This window comes from Mesoplodon mirus, assembly GCF_964341445.2.
Source record: "Mesoplodon mirus genome assembly, chromosome: 3".
Classification (NCBI taxonomy): Eukaryota; Metazoa; Chordata; class Mammalia; order Artiodactyla; family Ziphiidae; genus Mesoplodon; species Mesoplodon mirus.
This window is the reverse complement of record NC_138978.1, coordinates 59,783,072-59,804,180: the sequence shown is the minus strand read 5'-3', so window position 1 is coordinate 59,804,180 and position 21,109 is coordinate 59,783,072. Positions and strand designations below refer to the sequence as shown.

The window sequence follows — 21,109 nt, the reverse complement described above, 5'->3', positions numbered from 1 at the left end:
CTATATAATTTCCATACTCCATTCCCAGGTATTCATCCAGGAGAAATAAAAGCATATATCCTTACAGAGATCTGTACAGAAACAAGTACAGAGAATTGTAGCAGCTTTCTTTGTAAGAGCCAAAACCTGTAAACAACTCATTTATCTATCAATAGGTGGGTAGACAAACAAACTGTGGTATATTCATATAATGGAATGCTACTCAGCAATGAAAAGGAATGGACTGCCAGTAGATTCACACAGCATTAATGAATCTCAAAATAATCATGCCATGTGAAAGCAAGACAAAAGTTCTGTAGGAATGTATTTATATAAAATTCTAGAAAATGCAAAGAAACCTGTGGTTACAGAAAGGGGCAGATCAATCATCGCCTGGGGACAGTGGGGGATGGGAGGCGGGGCTGGTGGTAGGGTACCACAGGTAGGAGTAGAGGGTGGGATTACAAAGGGCAAGAAGAAATTTTGTGATTGACAATAGATTCATTTTCTTTATTATGGTGAAGACTTTATGAGTGGTTTCATATATCAAAACTTATCAAGTTTACACTAAATATGTACAGTTTATTTTATATTCTTATATGTCAAAAAAAAGCTGTTTACAAAAAAAAAAGAAATCTAGGGAAAAGTTTTTAAGCAATACTTTGCCTATCACTGTAAACCTACAAATGAATGGGTTAACTTTAAAAAATAACTGTAATTATCTTATAGGGTTACCCAACTCAAGGCACAGAGAATAACAGCATGCAACCAAGACACAAACAGTTGTTATTTCTGATTTTTTCGTGTTTGTTTTTTTAATCTGCCTCATCCCATGGAGAGTCTAAGCCTTGGTATAAATGAGAAAACTTTAGGGTGGAAGTTCATGGCAGGGGCCGGGGGGGATCCATGCCTCATATTCCCTGTCTTGCTTGAGCTACCCCCATTCTGTCCATAAACACCTGCTGCCTCGTATCCAAGCCACTGCATGCTTTTTAAAGAACCTGGGGACAGGGAGAGAGCATTAATATTTAGGCATGATCACTGCCTTCAGAAAAGACCTCAGTCCTTTTGGAGGAAAAAGCTGTAAGAGATAAATATACTAACTAAAAATTCAATGTCGAGAAAGCGTTGCTTTAGAAACCGTGCTAACTAGCCTATACATGAGTATTCATATGTAAACACAACATGAGAGAAACGGACCCTAACCTTTCCATGCACACCCCATGAACTATTAAGTGTTTTGAATTATGATAGCTTTTTCAAGTTTCCTGAGCTAGACTTTAGTATTCCTTTAGTCCTAAAAAAAAAACATCAATCAGGAAACAACATGTACAAGACATTTTAATGTGCAAAGCAATATCCTGGGCACTGTGGAAGGGATATTGTTATTGTAAGAAGCACACTAAATTAACATTGAGACCTAAATCAGGTTTTTCTGTTAGCTTATGAACCATAAGACCATAGACAAGTAAGTTCATCTTTGTGAGCCTTGGTCTCCTTAAACAGTAAAACAGAGAAAATGCCTGAACCATCTGTCTTTATAAAGTTGTTGTGAATATAAAAGACAATTACATAAAAGTATTTTTAAAAACTTTAAAGGGCTATACACCCATGAAATTCCATTTTGAATTGGAGGTGGAATGACTTAGCACTTTCAACTTTATCTAAATCTTTAAACAAATCCAATGAAATGTTATTTTTAAAAATATCACGCCGTGGCTTTTATGTGTTTTTCAAATATTAAAATAAAAGCTTTTATCAGAAGAGTATGGAACAAATTAAATGAATTGTGGTATTTATGTCAGAAATATGCTTGCAGCTTGTATTATGTTTTGACTGAAGAACTCCCACAATTTTAAGCCACAAATAGAACTGAACAGAAAACAAGACACATATACTCCAGTAATATTTTTTAAAGGATAGGAAATTCTGGTGATATTTTTCTTTTTTAAAACAAAAAGAAAAGTTAGAATTACACTGTCTTACTTTACATGGTCTCACCAATGACATCTTTTTCTAAATATAGTGGACATTTGTAGAATACGGATGATTACCAATGAAATTAACTCTGTGGTTTCTCTACCACTTCACTGTTGTGTTCTATTTAATCAATCTATTTTCATTTTCTTTACAATTTAAATATATGCAAATATATATTCATAATAATGACTATATACAATGATTATATATTATATAGTATGTATATATACAACATATATTGTAGTATTTCATAATTTGTGTTTTTTTAAAAAAAACAAACTCCATTCAGTAATTTCCCAAACCACTCCAACAGATAACCCTGTCATGAAAGTCTAAGAATGAACCTAAACCTAGTTTTCAAATGCTCTAAACAGGGGTGAGAAACCTGCAGCCCAAATAACACCCGTTTTTAGAAGGACTTCTTACACTAACCAATGGTTTAAAACAATACAAAGAAAAGAGGAAGAATATTCCATGATTCATGTAAATTATATGAAATTCAAATTTCAGTGTCCATAAACACAGTCATGCTTATTCATTTACATATTAATTGTGACTACAAGGTTGTGATAGAGACAGTATGGTGGGCAAAGTCTAAAAATATTTACTCTCTAGACTTTTAAGAAAAAAATTTTTAATCCCAACTATAGGCCAAAAACATTTTGTACTCCCTACAGGTGGGTATTTGATGGGCAGAAGACACAAAAATAAGGAAACCATATTAAATATATCATCAAATTTCATTACATATTTGCAATGTACACGAAACACCTTGAGGATCACTAATTCAATTTTTCAAACCACCTTATTAGTTCCCTTATGAGGGAACTAATATCACCTACTTTACAAGTAAAAAACTGAGCTCAGAGAGAACGTAGACCTGGAATTCATCTTAAGTCTCATGCTTCCATGTTCAGTGCTCGTTTCATTACACCCAAGCTGTCTTATCATTACAAGCTGTCTTATCATTACAAGATAAGTTTCACTTTTACCATTGTCATTTTATTTAGGAGATTGATAAAGACTTTAATGGCCACAACTAAAGAATAATTATAATCTGAATTATGTTAATATTTCTATAAATCAGAATATTAGAGAATTACAGAATTATTTCAAATTATTTTTTCCTTGAGGAAAACATTAGATATTTCTCATATTTATGACAGCAGAAGTTTTTCCAATTTTGTGTGAAACCTGGAATACACCAGCCTTGTTACTTGCCAAAGTCAGCATAAGAACTTCTATTACCTTCCAAAAGATTTTTTAAAGTTTTAAGTATTTATGAACATCAGGGGCTTCCCTGGTGGCGCAGTGGTTGAGAGTCTGCCTGCCGATGCAGGGGACACGGGTTTGTGCCCTGGTCCGGGAAGATCCTACATGCCGCGGAGCGGCTGGGCCTGTGAGCCGTGGCTGCTGAGCCTGCGCGTCCAGAGCCTGTGCTCCGCAACAGGAGAGGCCACAACACTGAGAGGCCCGCGTACCGCAAAAAAAAAAAAAAAAAAAAAAGTTTTAAGTATTTATGAACATCAAATGATACTTTAAAATTTTGATAATACTACTTTTAAACCATCAAAATTTTATAGTATAAGTTAAAATGATGATCAAATTTTTAAAATAAGAAAGAGATACACTGGCTTAAAATAACCAAAACTTAAGAATTTCTGAAGTTCTTGAAAAATGTTTATGCAGCAAAATATTTTATGCGTTGCCAACACACACACACACACACACAGTGTCACTATTTATTTAATTTCTCTATATGTGAGTAAACTTTACTTGCAAGTGAAAATAGTGAAAAAAATGGTCAAATAAATTTTAAATTTGGCTTCTTTGCAAATTTCACAATTTGGGCAATATTTCTACTCAAAAATTAGATATATAATTAGTACTGAAATTTCATCTTTTAGCCACAAATGGTTTATAGAAAGCACATTCTATCATCTGACCTTTGATCAAATTACTTGTTCCCCCAAAATTTTTCTATGAATATATTAATGTTTCTCTAAGCAAAGATCTATACTAAATTATTATAGGAATAACACCAAATGAGTGTTCTTGATTGTGACATAAACTGAGAGCAAAACATAGTGGGCAAACTAATAAGCATGAATTAGAAAATTTAGCATTAGCTTTGTGTATAATTTAATCAATTCACATTTCAAATCTCAGACTGGTAACCTATACAAATGTTACTCCCCAAAATCTAGTTTACCAATCCCAAGTAATTTCAAAGAACAGGTTAGTGTTCCAGACTAGTTTCATCATAATAGACTCCTGGACCCTCCATGGAGAATTCAGTAGGTCTGGGGCCAAGGAATCTGTTTTTAATAAGTGTCATAGACCAGCAGTTCTCAAAGTATGGTCCCCAAGCCAGTAACATCAGCATCATCTGGAAATTGATAGAAATGCAAATCCAGCCCAGACCTCATGAATTAGGCCCAGGTGAGAAGTTGACTTAGATGTATTTCATCAAGGAGACAAATTTAAGAAGTATTCTGTAAAACACAAAGTACTCGTCAGATGTACAATATCACCAAACAAACGGAAAATCAACAAGGATGAGAGGGAGGAAGAAAGAAAATAAAAAAGGAATGCAAATGAAAACAAATAGACCTAAATGTACATCAAGTTAACAATACAACCACCTGAGGCAGAAGGGGAGGGGATATCCTAATTAACTTCAGAACACAGAATTTTAGCAAAGGCAAAATGAGTCTAAACAAACATTGCACTCTAGTTACCCTATTTGTTTTCTATGGTGGTATGGCTTAGCTGTTCCAAAACTACTTGTGTGTATTCTAGGACTGAGCAACTAGGTAATATATTGTTGGAAAGGGAAGCAAGATTTCTCACTGCTAGAAAAAGGAGTTACAAAAAAAAAAAAGAAAGGCTAGGATAGATCCTGTGGTTTTGAACTAGAACAAGAGACATTAGTATTGCCAGAACGAAATCCAACATTCTTTGGATTTTAATATGCTTTTAATATGTATATATACAGAGATATAAAAATATAGACTTGTGAGTATATACACATTATGTGTGTACTGTGTGTATGCATACATATAACTAACTCTGTAGCTGAGAGGGCCTAGAAACAATACCACCCAAGTAACAGTGAGCATCTAGCCCCCTGATACCACTTTGTAAACATCATTCTCCAACAGAAAAGAATCAGGACTCCTTGGGAAAATGGCTGATTCCAGTGTCAGAGCAGGAAAAGTATAAAATCAACCTGAAACATCTTGTAGTGCTAGAAAGTAAGGAGCCCTATTTAAAAAAAAAAAAAAAAAAAAAAAAAGATCTAACACATCAAAAGGACACAGAGGCCAGTTTACATAAGCACCCACTGCCAAATATGGGACAGTGTGAGCAATAAAATAAATAATGATAGTAACTAAATATAGCTCACAAAATAAAATAATAATCCATGAGTCCATCTTGATAGGAAGGAAGAAAGGAAGGAAGGAAGGGAGGGAGCGAGGGAGGAGGAAAAAAGGAGGGGGAAGGAAAGAAAAAAGGTAAGAGAAAAAGAATGGAAAGTGTACTTCTCACAGAGCCTATCACTGTGGCCTGCACACACTGTTTCTGAATTAAATAACACTATGCCTAAAATGTCCCAATTAACATTGAGCACGTTTGTTTACAAATAATGCATCTTTCTTCTCTAAAAATTTCAGTTGTTCTTTTTTATATTGTCAATTTCTCTCCTCATTATGTTCAAGTTTTCCTTCATATCCTTGAGCATGTGGAGCATGCTAAAACTAACTGTCTGCTAATTCTATTATCTCTGCCATTTCTGGGTCTGCTTCTATTGTCTATTTTTTCTTTTGGGGTTATGTTTTCCTCTTCCTTCATATATGTACCATTTTTTACTGGATGCCAGACATTGTGAATATTACAATTGAGTGTTGGATTATGTTGTTTTGCCTTAAAGAATGTTGGATTTTGTTCTGGCAATCAGCTAAGTTACTTGGGTGACTTAAGTGTGAACCTTTTAAGCTTCTTTTAAGCTCTTTTGAGGGGAGTATAGAATCGCCTTGACTCTAGGGCTAATCTGGCCCCACTTTTAAAGTGTGGCTATTATGGGGTTTCTACTGAATGTCAGTGATATTCAACAAGGTCTCTCCAAGTCTCCCTGTTGGAAACTTTCATTATTCCTGGCCCTGTGTGACCTCTGGGAATTGCTTAGATAACAGCTCCTGGTAGTTGTTCTCTTCCTAGAAGTTTTCTTGCCCAAGATCATAGACAGATGGGTATTCAGCCAAAGAATCAAGGGGACCCCAGTGCTAATTCCTGTGTACCTCCCTGCTTCAGGTACCCTGCCCTATGAATCAAGCCCCCTTTTACCCTCTGAACTCTTCTCTCTGTCTCCTCAATCCAGCAATATTGCTGGGCTCTGCTTGAGTTCCCCAGCCTTGTGCCATGTCCTGGAAATTGCCTCCAGCCCGGAAAACCTGAGTAAAATAGAACTTACTTTGTTTCCTCCTCTCAGGAATCATGTTCTGTTCTGCCTTTGTCCAATATCTGAAAATAGATGTTTTCTACTTTTATCGACTTTTCTAGTTATTTATGACAGAAGAGTAATCCTAGAACTTATTATTCCCTCATGGCCAGAAGTCACTTTTGCTGACTTTTTATATTAACTTCTGAAGATATATATTCACATAGTTCAAAACTTGGTTTTCTTTAAAGGGAGTAGTGAAATGGGGTGATTACTTGATGGAAATGTGTGATCAAGGAAATCTGTTTTAAATGGGAGTTACTGCAGCATGTGTATCGGCTGAGAGGAAAACTTGATGATGCAGGAGAGAGAGGGAATAATTGCCGGAACAAAGTCCTTGAGTGACAACAGGGGATGAGACTCAAAACACAGAAGAAAGGGTTCATTTTATATTGGAACCCAAAGAATTCATCAGCAATTAAAGAAAACAAGGAAACTGCATAGGCACTGACATGAGCAGGCTGGTAGATTTTAGTGAGAAAAGCAAAAACTTGAACCCGCCCCCTCCACCTCCTGCTTTCCCAGTGAAAATCAAAAACAAGGTCATCAGTGGGTCTCTCTGGCTCTCTCTAAGGGAAGCCAGCTGCCATGTTGTAAGGTGCTCTATGGAGAATACACAGGACAAAGAACTGAAGAAGGCCTCCAGTCATAGCCTGGGATGAACTAAGGCTTTCTGTCTAGTGGCCCATGAGGAACTTGGAAGCCTAGGGAGTGAGCTTGGAAACAGATCCTCCAGAAGTTGAATCTGGAAATAACTGCACTCCTACCTGACATCTGCATTGCAACCTTGTGAAAGACCTTAAGGCAGATGTCCCAGCTAAGCTGCACCTAGATTCCTGACCCACAGAAACTGTGAAATGATGAATGGTTGTTGTTTTAAGCCACTAAATTTTGGGTAATTTATCATATGGCATAGATAGCCAAGGAAGATACTGGTACCTGGAAGTGGGATGCTGCCATAACAAATACCTAAAAATGTGGGTGTGGCTTTGGAGCTAGGTAATGGACAGAGGCTGGAAGTATTTGGAGAGGCATGATGGAGAAAGCCTAAAACACCTTGAACAGACCGTTAGTAGAAATCTACAGTTTGAGGACACTGCCAGTGAGGACACAAAAGGAAGTGAGGAACATGATATTGGAAACTGGAGGAAAGGGAATCTTTCTTACATCGTGGTTGAAAGCTAAGTAACACATCTGCAGTTCTGTGGACAGTGTAGAATGTGCCTACTGATCTGGTGATCTATTTCAGGAGATCTCCAAGCAAGTGCTGAAAGTGCCTCTTGGTTCCTTACTGTTTCAAGAGGAGAGATATTCATTGACAAAAGGGCTGTTAAACAAAGGAACTAGTACTTGAGAGTTGTAAAGTTCCCAGCCTCTCCAGATGGCTAAGGATGTTTGAAATGGCTTCTAAGCAAAGATCAAAGAGAAGGCAGAGAAGAGCTTATTTCTAAGAGACCTGTGGGCTTTTATCTAATGGAGTGAACCCCAGAAAGATTCCCAGGAGGCTGTGTGATCTTGTGAGAGAATTACAGTAGCAGAAACACTGCTAGCTTAGACTGAAGGAGTACAAAATGAAACAAAGCCACTAGATTCCCAAAATTGTGCCAACCGGAAGCATGCTGAGAAAACTACTCAGCTGCAGAGATGTGTAACTTTTCATAAAAAATGGAAGGTGACTCAGAGGGCAGAACCAAGTGTCCAGAGAGTAGAGCCAAGGGGCATGAAGATTTACTCCTGAGGTTGAGGTGACAGAGGGAATAGGCCTGACATGACGGGTAGGGGGAGAGATGGTCAAAGAGTGGAATCCTTGAAACTGAGATTAGAGAAAGAGCAAGCTTATCAGCAATGACAAGATCCATGGGAATGGGTAAGCTAGGTTGGATGAAAAAGAGAAGAGTAAAAGTAAAGTTTTCAAGAAATTGAAGATCATCCAGGTTGATGCTGAAATCACCAAGAATGCTGATAAGAGTGACAGTGAAGAGACAAAGTAAACTAGGTATTAGCAGTTACAAAAGTCCAAACTCCCTGGACGACCCTTGCTTATTCATCCACCTTGATTTCTCATCATTCCCCAGCTTCCCAACCACAGAACTTTTCAAGTCCTCAAATGTCTATATGTGACTGTGTTCCTTTGCAAATGCTCTTCACTCTCTCTGGCTCACTCTTCTCTGCCCCCTTATAATCTAGGCAGATACTTCTAGCATATGTTTCTGAAAATCCCCATATTTATTACATCACAGCATTTTCAAACTTTGTTATGTTCTTTGTCTTACTATCAGCTCCAAGAAGGCAAGGGTTGAGTCTGAGTTGTTTAACACTGTTCCCTACACTCAGCTCAGTGTCTGATGTACACATAGGCACCTCACAAAGGAAGAAGAGGATTTCCTTCCTAGGTCTAAGAGAAAATTCAAAAATAACACATTTGTACGGTATCTCTCCTTCAGTTTCTCTGACAAACATTAATATCTGACCTTAAACAATGCTTTCCCTTAAGGGACATATTTATAGGGCTTTAAATCCCTTATAAACATTAGGTTTTAGTTCCTTTTAAATACATACTTATTTACATGGAAGCATTTGAAAGACTTCTCTCATGAATTCTCTAATGTCTTGGGGAGGTGATTTTGATGAAAAACTTTTCTATAGTAACCATCCTTATGGATTTCCTCTTCCACAGAGGTTTCATTTGTTATATTGGCCAGCTCTTCCTCCTGATCTGAAGAGTCTTGTTTAAATTTTTGGATATATATTGCCCAAAGATGCACACAAAAATAGAATTCAAGGTGGAAATAGTATGTGACAATTGGTAAAACTAACCAAATCATACAATGGAGAGGACAATGAAAATGGCAAGAAAAAAGAAAAGAAAAGAAAAGAAAATGCTTCTCAACTTGCATGCACTTAGGTTTTCCTGTATTAATATTTTTACAAACCTGAGTTTGAATAAAAGCAGGTCAAAAGAATCTACTAAATTCATCATATGAGCAAGTTGAAAAATCTATTTAGTTTATCATAATTTTCTCATTTTCCTAGGTCTTACCATTTAGATGAACAGACCAATGACTACTTAGCTGACTGAAGTTCAAATTTGCAGCTGTAGCTAATTTACTATGCAATTTTGTAATGTTCTGACATATTCATATATAATATCTTTTTCAGAAAATGCAGACCTCAGACATAACTATGGCCTATACATTATAAAAATTATAAAATATAAATCCTTACACATAGTCACAGAGCTTTAAAACTGAGCACATTACCCTAGCCCACTGATGTTATTTGAAATTCTCTTGAATAGGCACCTAGTGAGATTTTAATCATCACCCAAAGTATTCAGGTCATCACAAAAATGTACTACATTGCAAAGGAATTCTTTTCTCTGAGCTAAAATCTGTCTTGGTTAATAAAGCAGGAAACTTTCTGCCCAGACTTCAAATATATCCTCATCCACCACAGTGCTTCCTTTCTTCTCTCAATACGTTTTAAGACCAACCCTTCATCTGTGCTCTTTTTCTGGAACTTGCCTATTCAACCATTCACTCTCTGTCATGTATCTTCAATGGGTCCCCTTCTACCACATCTTCAATTTCTCTCTCCCTGCTGGGTCATTTTCTATAGACTAGAAACAAGCTCATTCCTTCCCATCCTTTACATGTTCACCTTTGGCTGTGCATTGCCCATTACTCCTCCACCTTCCCACTTTACTACTTCAGCGAGGCTTCTTGGGCCTCTAGAGATTTATAGCCCAGTCATTCTGTTGTGGACATTTATCCACTTGGCTGCCCAGCATCTGCCTGGGAAATCTACTCTTCTGTTAGGCTGAAACACTAGCAGCTACAGCACATTCTCACCAATCAGATACTCCCATTCAAGACACTGGCCCTAACGAGAATTGTACTCATTAAAGCAACAGGGGCTAGCAGGGGCTTCTAGATTCATCTAGTGACCAGCATTAGAGGTGGTAATCATCACAGAGACACTCAATGTCCAGATGTGACAGCAGGGGCACCTTATCTGGGCTACTCCTGTGGGGTGACTTTAAGAATTAGTTCAGGGAATTCCCTGGAGGTCCAATGGTTAGGACTTGGCACTTTCACTGCCGGGGGCCTGGGTTCAATCCCTTGGGGAACTAAGATTCCACAAGCCTTGCAGCGAGGCCAAAAAAAAATTAGTCCAGCAGTCTAACATAAGTTATAAATATTAACTACAGTCTGATAATCAGTACATAATGGGGATGGTAGCAGCTATGCAAATTTTCTTCTAAAATTTGTCTTATTTACCTTTACACCAGAAATTTTCAAATTTTAGTTCCATCAGATTCATCTAAAGGGCTTGATAAAATACAGATTGATGGGCCTCACCCCCAAAATTTCTGATTCTAGTTCTGGGACAGAGTTATCAAATTTAAATTTCTAAAATATTTCCAGGTCATGTTGATATGCTTCTCAATGCTACCTGCCCACATATTTTTGTTATTAGCTCTTATTCATTCCTGAAGTTTCAACTTAGCTATCTCCTTCCTTGGGAAACCTTCACTCCTTTTGCCACCAGTGCTCTAGACATCCCCACATAAGGCTCTCACACCAGTCTTGTGCTCCCACATCTTCATGTGCCTACCAAGTGCACATCAGTAACCACTAAAACTGAAACCCTATTTTGATACATATTTGTACATATCTGTCCCAACCACTAGCCTGTGAGTGGCTCAAGGACAGAGATCATAACTATTCTTTTTTTAAAAAATATAAGACAAAATATATATTTAAAACTAAAGGCAAGATACAAAACAAAGAAGAATGTTGTATAAAGGTTAATAGTAAAATACATCAAGAAGATGTAACAACCAAGAACATAGATCCACCCAAAAATATAGTCTAAAAATACATAGAACAACATATGGCAAAACAGTGAGAATAAATACATAAATCAACCATTGCAGTTATTTTTAAAAGTTGAGGTAAAATACACATTTAGTGGGGCTTCCCTGATGGTGCAGTGGTTGAGAATCTGCCTGCCGATGCAGGGGACATGGGTTCGAGCCCTGGTCTGGGGGGATCCCACATGCCGCAGAGCAACTGGGCCCGTGAGCCACAATTACTGAGCCTGCGCGTCTGGAGCCTGTGCTCCGCAACAAGAGAGGCCGTGACAGTGAGAAGCCCGCGCACCGCAATGAAGAGTGGCCCCCGCTTACCACAACTAGAGAAAGTCCTCGCACAGAAACGAAGACCCAACACAGCCAAAAATAAATAAATAAATTTATTTTAAAAATTCACATTTAGTAAAATCTATGAATACATCTTTTTCTTGACATCTTTGTTTCTTTAAAATTTTTTTACTGTGGTAAGATATACGTAACATTTACCATTTTAAGTGTACAGTTCATGACATTAAGTACATTCACATTGTTGGGTAACAATCCCTACCATTCAACTTCAGAACTTTTTTCATCTCCCCAAACTGAAACTCTGAACCCATTTAAACAAGAACTCTTCATTACCCCTCCCCTAGTCCCTGGTAGCCATCATTCTACTTTCTGTCTCTATTCATCTTTATATGGACAGTTTCTAGCACACTGCCCCTTAATTATATGACCTCAATAACTGCAGAACTGAGGGAGGTGAGTGACATTTTTCTTAAGCATCAAATAAAAGAACAAATGAGAATGAATTTTAAAGAGTTAAAATTCAAATAGAAATGGTATGTATTATCACTGGAATTATTAGAAAACTTGAATGACATATTAGCTGTTAGAATCGTAAGTGTATGGCTGTTTGAAACCACCATCGTGGCTCTCTACCTAGCACAAATAAATAAAAAGCACTTAGATTTTTAAGATAATAAAAAGATCAAATATGAGAGAAAAATCCACCAGAAAAAGAAATATAAACTATTTCCCTTTCTCCACTCAAATATCTAAGACTACTGAATTGAGTTCACGCTTCTTTGAGAATATATGCCCATCCATATCTGCAATGCTTTGCTACCTGAACCAACATGAGGAGAAAAGAGGAAACCTAATGGAGAAGAAGGTTGTATAAAAAATACAGAAATGTACATTGATATAAAAGGAAATGCAGAGATAGAAGAGCTTTCATAATCTACTTCTGTATATGGAAGCTCTTGCATTTCAAAAAAACTGGTGTCATGGAAATGTCCAAATTTATTTATTTGGTACTTACAGAAGATATAAAAGATGGACCTTAAGGTCATAATTCTTGAAAGGACTCTTAAATAATGACTCCATATAACAGATGAATAATTTCAAGTCCTCTTTCATCCAGCACTGTATGTTCCAGTTTGCACCTGAATTAAAAATAAACTAAATTAAACCCGAGAAAAACATTCTGAACAACTCAGTGAAAGAGAAGAGCTAAATTAAATTTACCGGTGTTCTGATACAACTTCCACTGCCCATTCTGAAAGAAAAAGAACAGGCTCTAACTGATCATATATGTTTGCCCATTTAGTCCCTTTGGCCTTCAGTTTCCTTTTTCATAAAGTAAGATAATTAAATTCAATTATTGTTTCTCAAACATTTTTAAAATCCTGAACCACTTAAGTAGGACAGAAGACCCTAAAACTCACCTAGCTCAGTTCATCCTCACTTTCCAAGAGACAAGAGAACATGAAATATCAAGGTACAAGCAAATTTGGGGCAGTATTTAAGTGTCTGCTTTAGCAATAAGGCATGGAACTAAGATGCATATCTTAAATTCTTGTTATTGTAATATTATAGACCCCACATACAACTTATGTGAGTATATTTCACTGTACACTGAAAAACTCACCTGACAATGATAAACTATTAGTGATTTGTAATTTAGAGAGCAAGAATAGCAATAGTTGAAAATCATGACTAACTTAAGACAACACTAATACTTATCTTTAAGCACCACTAACATATTTCCCCATTTGAAGGATTTCTAGCTAGTAGGGACTTTGCATAGGTTGAGCCCTATGAAATAAACAGCCCATATGGCAGAATATTAAATGGAAATCCTGAATAACCACCACTTAACCTAGTAATTTTAGTTACAAAAACTTAAACTCATTTAAAAATAATGAATTATTAGCCTTTATATATATACGTAAAATTAAAATCTGCATCAAAATCATTTCACTTAATAATCGAAAAAAGTGCTAACATTTTTTGATCATTTCACAGCTCATCACAGGGACCCTAACATTTTAAGTTCATTCTTAGTATATTTAATAATCATTGGAATGGCTAAGTTAAGTTCCCTTACAAATTAAAGAAGTGTGTCATTTAAAATTAACTTAAACGCTTATAGTCAGTTGGAGACACAGGGAGTTATTATTTCTAACTTGTTTTAAAACTCTGATTTCATTGCAGTTATGCTTTATCCTTACTCCTAACCTGATTTCAACAAACTGAGTGTTTCTTCCATCTAATCAGTGGTGCTTTGGTACTCCAAGGGACATCTGGCAAAGTCTGGAGATATGTTTTGATTGTCACAACTGGGGAGTGAGTGTTAACAGACATTAAGTGGGCAGAAGGCAGGGATGCTTCGAACATCCCACAATGCACAGAACAGTCCCCGATAACCAAGAATTATCTGGCCCACAATGTCAATAATTTTGAGGTTGAGAAATTCTGACTAACCCTACATAGGAGTGTTATATTATGTACATCTTTATTTTCATACTGTAGGTCTCTACAGTGCTATGTCAATTGTCTCTGCTCTATTTAGCTTTTCCAGAGGCTTGGAGATAATTTTGTTGTTTAGATTTCCAGATGCAGAATTATTAACAACATGAGCTACATTTAGTATGCATTACACTTAAACAACAAGAAAAACCTTGATTTGTTTTTTTTTATCTCTCCTTGGTTACAGAGAGATTCCTTGCTTGCTTTAACTAACTCAACAGTATTATCTGCCATTTGATATTTTATCTACTTAACAAAAATAAGTTGTTCTTTTTCTTTTTTAAAGCCAATTTAGAAGACTACAAGAAATGTATTTTAAGGTTTAAAAGTTCCCTCATTACATTTTTATTTTATTTTTTAGGGGATAGAAAATAACTGGGGACTTATTAGTTTGGTCCTAATTTTATTACTAATATAAAATAATAATGTGTGCTCAGAATCACATCCATAAGACATCTATTTCACACACAGGTTTCAGAGAATAGAACCATTTTGTTCAATACAGTTAAGTAAGAGGTAATGCTTGGAACATTAAAATACTCACCTATTTGTTGAAAAACTAAAGAATTTACTGTTGAAACAAATGCCTTCCCTTCAGTGTTGTCTGCATGTACAGAGCAGTTTTTATCTTCCTCGCTCCAAAAGCAACAGTGGAAAGTTGTTTTGGATGATACGTTAGATAGGTAGGTACCGCTTGAATTAAGTTTAGTTTCAACAACTGCCTCATAATGTCCACTCAAATTTGAAGTGTTCTTTGAGATTCCAGCAGGCAAGAGGAAGTCATATGTTGTATTTGGTGGCATGCAAGACAACTTAAATTTCCAGGGAGTAATTGGATACGCCAAGTTAAATGCAGTTATCACATAAATAAATTCTGTTAGGACATTTAAAAGACACACAGAAAAGCAATTAATCATTTTGACTAGACATAAATAGGAAGTATCTAAGATTAAGCCACGTAGTGCTCAATAGTAATTACTTAACTTTCTAAGTGTTCAATCAGTGCCTAATGCATAGCTCTGTGCTTCCACTGAACAAAGTGTTACACTTAAGAGGGTGAATTTATTTATAGAGGTAACCTCACTTCTTAGCACCCCTTTTTGGAAATTCACACTTCATTTTCCTCATTAATCTAACATCTCATATTTATATTTTAATGATAGGAAATTATAGCTAAATATTCCAATTTCCTTTTCTAAAAAATAAATTATTCTAATGAACTTCCAGCATAAATGATAAGTATCTGGATGTGCAATTATATAAGCAAATATTAACGTGCTGTTTTAATATTTCTTAATGAGAATAACACCAAAATGTTAACACTACTTTCACTGAGTGCTTTTAGAAAGGGTTTGTCTTCAACATCAGGACAGCTGGATGATTTCCTGAACCTGCCCATGGTTCTCCAGATATATGACATCATATAAGACATGTCCTTAATGCATTCTCCAATAATTGATGCACAATGACAGACTTCTTACAGGAAATGTCCACTGCTGATTAAAGATAATTTATCACTTTTTAGACATATAAAATTAAGAACAATTTTATAATCCTGTACCCCCCACAAAAATCCTAAGAAGTGATACCTGTATTTTAATGAGTAGTTGTTTGATAATAAAATAATGAATTCTCCATAATTCTTTCTTTTTTTTTTTTTTTTTTTTTTTTTTTTTTTTTTTTTCTTTTTGCGGTATGCGGGCCTCTCACTGTTGTGGCCTCTCCTGTTGCGGAGCACAGGCTCCGGATGCGCAGGCCCAGCGGCCATGGCTCACGGGCCCAGCCGCTCCGCGGCATATGGGATCCTCCCAGACCGGGGCACGAACCCGTATCCCCTGCATCGGCAGGCGGACTCTCAACCACTGCGCCACCAGGGAGGCCCCATAATTCTTTCTTTTATAAGTTACCCTAACGATCCAACAGCTGTGTTTCCTCATATACAAAGTAATGAAGAATGAAAATTCTAAGAATTTTTCATTGATTTGTATAGAATGAGACTTCTGAAGGATTATGGTAAATGTAAAAATGTAAGAAAATAGAAATTTTTTTAAAAATTCACAAAAGTATTGTTCTACATTACAAAAGTAATACATGTAAAAATATTCAAATACACAAGTGATGACTGTTAACAATTTGGTTTCTAGAACTTTCTATTAACATTAATTAATATAAACATGTATCAGATGCAAAAATTAAGGTAAAAATTATTAACATGACTAGTATTATTTTTCCCACACTGATAACAATTAGGTATTATAACATCACCAAAAGTGAAGCCTCACTGCAACTATGTTCTTTGGACTTCAATCCTTCTAACATTTATTTCTGAAATTAGAACTCACTAAAAAGAGAACTGGGTATTTCTTTCATTTTACAAAACCATGAATATGTATTGGTACTAATTAAAAGCATTATATTTCCTAGCTTCACATGGAAGATTCGGTTGGCTGAACTGAAATTAGCCTAAAATCCTCTAAGAAGTATTTAAAACTTAAAATGTAATAATGAATGTCTTAGACATAGTAACTACTGAATCAGTTTAATTAAAAGATGATTCTATTTTGTTTACATGCTTCCTTTGCAAATGATATTTCTTTCCCTCCAAAGAGGGAAATATATATTCATCTGAAGGCATATGTTATCATGTTATCACATGACATCTGTTATCATCCTATCATATGTTATATATCAAGGCCCCAGACCTCTTCCAATTCACAAAGCTTGACCAAACCACAAACCTTTTGGAAAGCCAATGTGAAACATTAGCATGGAGCCTAATAAAAATTAGATAGAGGGGCTTTCCTGGTGGCGCAGTGGTTGAAAGTCCGCCTGCCGATGCAGGAGACACGGGTTCGTGCCCCGGTCCGGGAAGATCCCATATGCCGCAGAGCAGCTGGGCCCGTGAGCCATGGCCGCTGAGCCTGTGCATCTGGAGCCTGTGCTCCGCAACGGGAGAGGCCACAACAGGGAGAGGCCCACGTACCACAAAAAAAAAAAAAAAATTAGATAGAGAATATAAGAGAGAATGTTACCACTCTTTGATAGCCCCCTGTGGTCTAGTTTTTCTGAGATCTGTAACAGTGGAATTATCCTGTATATTTTCAGTAAATATATATATGGCTAAAATGACAAAGAACAGTATATATAACAAGGAAAGCTCCAAGCACTTTTAAAGATTGGAAGTTTGGGATTGACATGTACACACTGCTGTATTTAAAACAGATAACCAACAAGGACCTACTGTACAGCACAGGGAACTCTGCTCAATACTCTGAAATGATCTAAATGGAAAAAGAATTTGAAAAAGAATAGATACATGTATATGTATAACTGAATCTCTTTGCTGTACACCTGAAACTAACACATCATTGTTAATCAACTATATTCCAATATAAAATAAAATTTTTTTAAAAAATTAGAGTAGCCAAAAAGATGCCCAGAACTAGCTGACACACAGGTAATGGTTGCTAGAGAAAATAGATTTTGTTAAAGATAGCTTGACTTTAATTTCAAAAACTTGGAACACAGTCTAAATAGATGATTTGAGTTTAAAAAAAAATCAAAATATCTCTAGAATGCTGTAAGAAACAACTGAGAATAGTACAGTGCGGAGATTAAGGGCACTGACCCTCTGAGCAGTGGAAAATTTGCATATAACTTATAGTTGGCCCTCCTTATACATGGTTCCTCTGCATACACAGCTCTTCTGCATCTGCAGATTCAACTAACCTTGGATTGTGCAGTACTACAGTACTTACTATTGAAAAAAATCTGAGTATAAGTGGACCTGCGAAAACCCATGCTCTTCGAGGGTCAACTATATACTCAAAAGTCACTGGCATTGTGTGACTACTTTCCAACAGAAGCCTGCTATGCTTCACAGAAATTTAAAACACAAGATTCTAAAAAAATGTCTATTAAGCTTTCTCTCGAGGATATTTGAGAGACAGGAATAGGTAAGAGGAAGACTAGTATACATTTAATTTTTGAAAGCATTCTTCTGGTGAGAGTCAAGGTGGGAATTCCCAAGGTATACACCATCCCTTGATAACATCCCCTTATAACATTATCTTGTCATTGTTTACCAGAGTCATAATGGGGAATACCATTTAAAATGACATTTCCTTTCCATTTTAGAACAAATCCGTTATTCTGTATGGTAGCCATTTATTTTAAATATTATCACCAAATATTATCATTCATAATTTAATAATGCTACATTTGCTAAATAAAATTAAAATATTTAAATGTCATGATATCTTGTTTCCAAGTATGTATAAGGGTGTTAATGTGTATGTATAAATATTCTGAACTGTAAAAGAAAACCAAGTTAGAAAATAAATGATGGGCAAGGAGGAAAAAATCTGCAAAACATAATAAATTCTTAGGGCTTGTGATGGTTAATGCTATGTGTCAACTTCACTAGGCCCACGGGGTGCTCAGACATTTGGTCAAATGTTAATCTGGGTGTGTCTGTGAGGCTGTTCCTGGATGAACCAGTAGACTGAGTAAAGCAGATGCCCTCCCTGATGTGGGTGGGCCTCATCCAATCAATTGAAGACCTACATAGAACAAAAATGACTGGGTAAGAGGGAACTCCTCCTGTTTGACAGGCTTGAACTGGGACGTCAGTCTTTTCCTTCCTTTGGACTCAAACTGAAACTTTACTCTTCCTGGGTCCCAAACCTGCCGTTGTTTGGACAGGAACTTACACCATCAGCTCTCCTGGGTCTCCAGCTTGCCAACTGCAAATCTTGGGACTTCTCAGCCTCCATAATCATGTGAGCCAATTCCTTATAATAAACCTCATCCTAGATATATATAAATCCTATTGGTCCTGCTTCTCTGGAGAACCTTGACTAATACAGAGCTAAATATCTACATTTTAGAAATTTCTAAAAATCAATTGAGACAAATAAAATCCAACAACAAAATAGTCAAAGTATGTGAATTAGAAAATCACATAAAAAAATAGAAATGGTCACTAAACAGTACTCAATCTCACAAATAACCAAATAAATAAAATTAAAGTGAGATGTTGTATTTTGCTTTGACAGGGCAAAAAGGTAAAAGAATGATAACATGCATCTTTGGCAGGAATACAATGGAATACCACTCATATACTCATGTTGGGACTGCAAAAGGCACAGAGCTTTGTGGAGAAGATTTCACAGTATCTATCAAATTCAAACATGTGCTTACTACTCAACACAGAAATTCCTCTTTAGGAATTAATCTATAGAAATACTCTTCCAAATACACAAAGATATATGTATACGAATTTCAATGTAGCATTATCTGTTATGGAAAAAGAAATGTCTATCAATGGGAATTGTTCAAATAAATTTATAATTTAAGGTACATTCATACAGTTCGTTGTCATGCAACCATTAAACAAATAAGTAAATCAGTAAACTCTGGCAAGAATAGTTGTGATGATAAATTGAAAAGCTGTTAAGTGGAAAAAAGAAAAATGCAGAATGTATAGACCAGTTCTATTTTTGCAACTAGAGATATGAATGTGTGTGTGTGTGTGTGTGTGTTATGTTCCTGGGAGGATACACATCACATTGTTTCCAGGAGGTTGGAAAGAGTTTTCATTTTCACACTTATACGTTTGTTTGGTTTGCATTTTTAACCATGAGCAAGAGAATTCCTAACTGGAAATGGGAAATTTGATTAGCCATTAAAGGAAACAGCATCTCTAAGGGCAAAATCTCTACCTCATATATGGATATTTAAAAAGCAAATAACTTACCCCAATGTAACAAAGCCACACAGAATTTCTGACAACTCATCTTACTTCAGAGAAGTGCGCCTGAAAAACAGCAAATCTAAAACAAATACACACGCACATAAAAAAAAACTGACATATACACAAGCTGTCTGTGGAAAAATATAAAAGGAAAAGGATTATAATTAAGAATTCTTTAAATTGTAATCCTCTATTATACTCTGGATCAGTATCAGTGTTTAACATTAACGTAAAACTGTAAGTTATAGATTCATTCCTATGCACATGCTATTTTACACAGTTAAAACATAAGCGATACATTCACACATGGCTTAATCAAAAAAATGGCAATGTTCCTTTATGACATGACAAACCAGGACAGGTATCACAGATGAGATTGAATTTTTAACTACAGAAAAGTGCTCACGATGTTAATATGTACAGCGGATCTAACATTATAAGTATCACACTCTTCATTTTATGTGTGTGCTCAGTTCTTAAATTTCTCTTATTTCCTAAAGCCTTTATCTTCACTATGATACTACAAAGCCAAATGATTATAGCATAGGTAATGCACTGCACATTTATTTCCAATAAAGACGAGGAAATTTTCCCATATGCTTTTGGAAACCCCCATTCATTTGCAAATGAGGTAATATTCATTCACATTGGCAAGTTATCAGTAATTGAAGGAAAGTCTGATGGCTTCATATATGCAGATGATAGGGATGACTTCAGAGACAAACTTTCCCATGAGTTCTACTGAATTTGAATATATTATGAATAAGATTATTTGTACTACTATGTTAAAATATTGGACTTAGATTTGTAAGGAAACACTAAAGGCTTTTGATGTCCAAGTCTTTTTCATTATCTCATATTTGGAATTCAGTTCACTATATGAAAATTAATCTGAGGTAAAATGCCCTGAATTAAGCATCGAGAATGTTGGGTGCCAATCAAGGCTCTTTGTCTAATCAGCTATAGGACTTGGGACATCACCACTCTAGACCTCAGGTTCCTCATCTTCAAATCAGACTGAAGGACGATCTCTACAATCCCTTTCAGAGCTGCCTATGATTCTGGGGAGACTTTGGTTTAAAACAGTAATCACAGCTTGAGCACAAAGAATATTATAAAGTATTGAGTGAGAAACATGTCTCATAAGTCATATTTGAGAACTGGTAGCATGTGATGAGCAAATAGAAAAACGTGTTTGTTTAGTTCACAACTTACATGACTCTTA

General features: G+C 36.0%; 1 protein-coding gene across 4 annotated transcripts in view; it reads right to left on the bottom strand.

Moving 5' to 3' along the window:
• LEPR (leptin receptor) overlaps window positions 1-21,109 on the bottom strand; it is a gene marked incomplete at its 3' end in the record, with an annotated part of 93,480 nt that overhangs the window by 46,516 nt on the left and 25,855 nt on the right. For 2 of the 4 annotated variants that reach the window (XM_082613092.1, XM_082613089.1), the window contains exons 3-5: window positions 19,888-19,947; window positions 14,674-15,003; window positions 12,640-12,763 (exon numbers count right to left, since the gene is read on the bottom strand). In XM_082613092.1, the coding sequence (XP_082469218.1) occupies window positions 12,640-12,763; window positions 14,674-15,003; window positions 19,888-19,927 (494 nt within the window). In that variant the 5' untranslated portion in view covers window positions 19,928-19,947. Of the gene's footprint in view, window positions 1-12,639; window positions 12,764-14,673; window positions 15,004-19,887; window positions 19,964-21,109 lie in introns of all 4 variants that reach the window. The other 2 variants (XM_082613090.1, XM_082613091.1) reach the window with 1 other exon arrangement.